Source organism: Sinocyclocheilus rhinocerous, unplaced genomic scaffold (assembly GCF_001515625.1).
Source record: "Sinocyclocheilus rhinocerous isolate Xijiao unplaced genomic scaffold, SAMN03320098_v1.1 scaffold1256, whole genome shotgun sequence".
Classification (NCBI taxonomy): domain Eukaryota; kingdom Metazoa; phylum Chordata; class Actinopteri; order Cypriniformes; family Cyprinidae; genus Sinocyclocheilus; species Sinocyclocheilus rhinocerous.
Window position 1 is genome coordinate 166299 of NW_015646445.1, and position 5761 is coordinate 172059.

General features: G+C 39.8%; 1 protein-coding gene across 1 annotated transcript in view; it reads right to left on the reverse strand.

Moving 5' to 3' along the window:
- Window positions 1-5761, reverse strand: part of LOC107707838 (zinc finger CCCH domain-containing protein 13-like) — a 28831-nt gene that overhangs the window by 17688 nt on the left and 5382 nt on the right. The window contains exons 11-14 of the mRNA XM_016511929.1: window positions 4973-5337; window positions 3721-4155; window positions 3013-3228; window positions 1096-1609 (exon numbers count right to left, since the gene is read on the reverse strand). Of these exons, the coding sequence (XP_016367415.1) occupies window positions 1096-1609; window positions 3013-3228; window positions 3721-4155; window positions 4973-5337 (1530 nt within the window). The remainder of the gene's footprint in view (window positions 1-1095; window positions 1610-3012; window positions 3229-3720; window positions 4156-4972; window positions 5338-5761) is intronic.

Below are 5761 nucleotides of genomic sequence, written 5' to 3' on the forward strand. Positions count from 1 at the left end.
ATATTGAGTAATAATAAACATTTTGAATTTTTACCTCAGTGTGTTTCTTCTGAGTTTATGTGTGCTGTTACGCTCATTTGTTCTGAAGTCTCGAGACAAACAGAGTGAGCCTTAGCGCGACCTTGTATTCTGTATTCTGCTAACTTACTGCAATTCTTTCCGATGACGCAGTAACTTACCGCGGGGAAGAAAAAAATCTTCGGTCTGTCCAATGATTGTTAAGTCATTAGGTCCGTCAGACAAGATATTTTAGCGGTAATGAGACCAAAAATATTTAAGACCCATCGAATCCGAATTTAAGACATTAAGACTTTTTAAGGCCTTATATTAGGAAAACGTTATTTAAGACATTTTAAGACTTTTTAAGGACCTGCGGACACCCTGTTTATACCTAACTTACTGCAATTCTCTCTGATGACGCAGTAATTTACCGCGGGAAGAAAAAAATCTTCGGTCTGTCCAATGATTGTAAACAGTCATTAGGTCCGTCAGACTGAAGATATTTTAGCGGTAATAAGACCAAAAATATTTAAGACCCATCGAATCCAAATTTAAGACTTTTTAAGGCCTTATATTAGGAAAACGTTATTTAAGACTTTTTAAGACTTTTTAAGGACCCGCGGACACCCTGTGCATTATTAGGTGATTTCAGAGCTTCTAGCTTTCAATCTATGGGTATACATCTAGCTCTCTATCACCATATATATTAAAATGAATACTGAAGTCCATAGAACAATCTTTTATACACTCTACAGCTAAGTCGCGAGACAGCGCTGGTGTTTAATGGTGTTTAAGAGATTTAATTTATTGGTCCCAATTGATATTGTATACATGCATGCTTAGTATGTCCCATATTTTTACATTTCAATTAACTTTGGAGTCAATTGCTCAGTGCTTTAAAGTATTTCTTTAAAAAAAAGTAAAGGCACTATTGCCTACTGTACATTGCAATGCTGTGATGTCTAAATTCAGTTGCAGAATTTAAAATGACTGATTTTAGTTTTTGTGTTTTATTTTTTAATGTACTCAAAATAGACAAATTTAAATTAAAAAGAGATTGTCCGTAAAAATGACCAACAACACTGGAGCACTTACGTGTTCTTTCTCTCTTCATGAGCATTTTGAGCGGAGCGGTCATCTCTTGAATCATCTTTTCTTTCCCGCCTCTCTTCCCTCCCTTTTTCTCTCTCATCCCACTCCCTCTGCCGTTCTCTCTCTCTTTGCTCCCGTTCCCTCTCCTTCCTCTCTCGTTCCCTTTCTTTCTCCCGCTCTTCTCGCTCCCTTTCCCGCTCTTCTCTTTCTCTTTCCCGCTCTCTTTCTCTCTCCTCCCTCTCCCTCTCTCGCTCTCTTTCCCTCTCTCTCTCCCGCTCCCTCTCCCTGGCTCTTTCACGCTCTCTTTCAGCCTCTCTTTCCCGTTCTTTCTCCCTCTCTCTCTCCTTCTCTCTTTCCCGTTCCCGCTCTCTTTCTCTATCCCTGTCCTTCTCTCTCTCACGGGTCCGGTCATCTCGTCTGTCATCCCCCCGATCATTCCTTCGATCATCTCTTCTCTCTTCACGATCAATGTCCTCACTGCGGTTTTGCTGGCGGACAGGAGAAGGCGCTCTTTGTTCTGTTGAACAAAAACAGATCAGTAACACCAAAAGTTGCTCTCTATGTCCTGTGATGTGAAACAAATTGTTCACAGACTTGTGCACCCCGTTTAAAGTTTCCTGAAGTGAAACAACGTAAATTTCTGTCTGTTTCTTAGACAAAGCTACTGAATGGCTTCAGAAGACTTGAACTATCACAAACAAGTCATAGTTACTATTTTTAATGGTACTTTTTGTGACTTATTTGAAGCTTGACAGACAAACTGTATTTCTATACTTGGAGCTACATGAGCATTTCTCACAAATCTCCTTTAGAATCGCACAGAAAATATAACAGCAGGCAGGTTTGAAGCAACATTAGGGGTAGTAAAAAAAGAAGAAAAAAAAAAAAAATCACATAATTTATTTTATTTCAGGAAAAAAAGCATAATGCTGTGGTATACTGGGGAGAAGACAAAAGACAGTTTTTGAATGGATGCCAATGGAGGAGATTCTTCAGTACGCTGAAAAAAACTGCTTTTGTGATTAAACTAATCTTCAACATGTTTGTCACTAAAAATAATTTTAAATTTATCTATTTTTGGAGTTTACACACACACAAAACAAGTGTTTTGTGAGAAGTCACAGATAATTGACCTTACGATAAATGATTGACAGCCCAAACAGCCAATCAAATTGCTGTGCTGTTGCTATCTGCCATTTTGTCTTTCAAGCTTACCGGACACAAATCCTTTTTTTTGCAATTTCATTCATTGCATTCCAGAAATCTTATATTAAAAAAAGATTATATTAATGACGTTTGTGTGTGTTTGGGCAGTTTTCATTAACACTAGATCCAATTTAGGCGATTACATGGAGTTTTATATGGCAGTATGCCTCACCGTCAGAATATTTAAGAAGGAAATTTGGTTTATTTTCTCTGTAAATCTCTATCTGCCATTAGAGTGAACATCTGTGTATTAAAATGCCAAAAGGCAAATGCAAAAAGTAGGGATGCACCGATACCGATACTGGTCTCCTGTACTCGTAGTATCGGCAAGTTGCAAAAATAAAAGTATCGGTATCGGGCGAGTACTGGAAAAAGTGGTATCGGTGCATCCCTAGCAAAAAGAAATGCCAAAAAAGCTTCATCCAAGATATATGTGCGTCTGTTAATTTCATCTTATGCCTGGATTTATTTTTATCTGACACACAGAAGCATGCTGAACAGATAGACCTGTTGTGAACATCTCTGTGCTCTTTTTTATAGTATCCATGAACGGTGATTGACTGTCATACTCCGTCATCTCTGACAGTACTTTAATGGCATCAAGGCATGATTGGTTTGGTTATAAAGGCACAGGTGATCCAAGTTGAGGGTTACTCTAGAGCCACTAAGGTTGCTATCTCCCAATAATAAGAACACCTCTTGCTTATCAGTCACCTCTTTCTCTATTGTCACGGCGGTCTCTCTCTGCATGTCCTCCCCGTCGTTCATCTCTGGGCTGTTCTCCTCTCTGTCTGTCATTATCGTAGCGATCACGATCAGTGTTTCTCTCTGAGCTCCTCTCTCTCAGACCACTGCTGCGGGACTCCCAGCTGTCATGCCCACTAGCACTGCTAGTGTCAGCCTGTGACGCTCTACCACCACGAGCAGAAACTGAAACACAAAATTCATCACAAATTTCACAAAATTTTAAATTCATGTTTCAAGCTCTTATATTATAGCAATCCTCCTAAGATGCAATTAATAAATGTTAAATTTTATGAAAAGTACAATTTGCATTGATTTTTACTAGCATTTTCTAAGTCTCCTCTAGCTTTTTATGCTTTAAAGTGGTATTTTTGTTGTTCTGAATTTTTAAACAGCAAAAGTAAATCAGCAACAGATAGTGCTGATCAAAAGTTATTTCTATATGTTTTTGTACAGTTATGGCCACTAATTCTAATTCCCTACACTGCATTTGTAGTGACCTTCATTGGCCAAAAAAACGAAAACACAAACTAAACGTTCTCTATTTTCCATTGATAATCACATTACTATTTGTTACTGTGAATTTCTTTGACCATGAGTAGTGAAATTTTGATAATATTGTGATAGCCTTTTGTAGATGTAGCTGACGAAGAATATGGCTCATCGTTATCTTCTCACCTTTGTCTGTGGCATCCCCACGGCCCCTTCCTCTGCCTGTTCTTTCAGCTCGAGATTCGTTCCTGTTGTCCACTCTACTGTCATTTCTCAATTCCTCCCTTCCATGTCCTCTTCCATAATTCCTTTCCTCCTGGGCTGCCATTTCCTCCTTTCTATGGGTTTCGTTTCGTTCTCTCTCTCTTTCTCTCTCCCGGTCTCTCTCTCTGTGCTCCAGGGATTCTCGTCCTGAGCGGTCTCGAGTTTCTCCTGCACGGGTATCCCGAGTGTCTTTGACCTCCGCGCGGTGCTGGCGCTCTTCCCGGACATCTCTTCTATCCCGTTCACCGCGCCGGTCTCGGCCATCCCTGGCATCACGGTCATCTCGAGAAGAGCTCTGCTCAATCTCATAGTCTCGCTCGTCACGGCTGCTGTCTTTCTCACGCTTTCCGCGGCTCTCTAAGGCAGAGAGGAAATTAAGTGAGCAGGAGATTTAAAAGTCTGTCAGTGACTAAATTATTCAATAGCTGCAGCCTGCACATGGCTAAAAGTATGGTGGAAACCAAACACAACACCCATACAGGGCTACACGACAATTAAAAAATAAATGTGAAGTTTAGCTGTTAAGCGGTGTAATGGTTCCAACTAGGGATGCACTGATAGGATTTTTTGGGGCCGATACCGATTTTAACAAACACTTATTGGCCGATTCCGATACCGATATTTGTCACTTTCTCTCTTATTTGAAATTTTGGCATCAAAATAGATAGTATTTTGATCATGTTTTAAATCAGCAAAGTTCAAAAACACCTGCATTAAATTATACTAGCAGTTTTATTGCTGCATCATCAAATAATTTCTAATGAACATGGATTGGATCCATTTAACATTCAGCAGGCCTACATAAATACAACAGAACAAAGATACATATTAAATAAACAGTGCTTTTTAGGTAGGTTTAACAGTTTTCAGGTACAGAAATAAAGTAAACAAATGTAAAATAACACTTCACTGTATAAATTAAATACATATTAACCCGTACCACTCAAATTAGAAAACATTATTATAAGCTAACCGTTGTGAATCGGGCTAAAGTAAGGCGATAGTTTCGAACACTGGCTGGTTATGTACTTGCTCAAATATTGATTTCGGATCATTTTTAACCAAAAAAAGTTCAGGACTGCAGCTTTAAAGAAAAAAAATTGGTCCCCCTCACAATATTCAAGACATGGTTATAGCCCTTCTCAGTAATTACTCTGTGATGTGTGTCTCTCACCGTCTCTGCGCTCATGCCGTCTCTCTTGCAGTGCGGGACTCCTGTCCCGCTCTGACCTCCCCCTCTCCCTTTCTCTGCCCTGGGAGCGGTGACAAGCACTGGGGCTGGACCTGCGAGTAGCGGGTGATGGTGAAGGGTCTCTCTGCGGGGTGAGCGGAGAGCGGGAGCGGCGTGAGGACTGAGTGGGAGGTGGTGAGGATGAAGATGGAGGAGGAAGATCTCGGTAAAGAGGAGAGATAGAACCCCGTCTGTGGCGAGGAGATGGGGAGTGTCTCTGGGCCGAGGAGCCAGAGCGTGAAGATGGGGAGTGGTGCTGTCGGGAGGGAGGGGAGGGGCTGCGGCGGTGACGGGGTGGAGTTCTAGACCTGAGAACGGAAAACACGTTAGATGAAGATGGAACTGATAGTTCCCCTCACAATATCTCTGAAGCAAACTACTGATGCAAGTTAAATGTCAGGATAAGCATTTGACTGATATCTGTCAGGTCACATGATTTTTCAGAAATCATTCTAATATTTGATGAATAGAATGTTCAAAAGAATAATTTTTTGTCACAAATGTAAAAGAACAAATAAATAGTTGTTAAAGCATTTTCTGAAAAAAAAAAAAGGGTTGTCAAGCAGGATGTGTTAAATGAGTTATTTATAAAATATTACATATACATATACACATACACACATATATATATATATATATATATATATATATACAGTGTTGGGGAGTAACTAGTTACATGTAACGGAATTACGTAATTTAATTACAAAATAAAAGTAATTGTAATCAGTTACA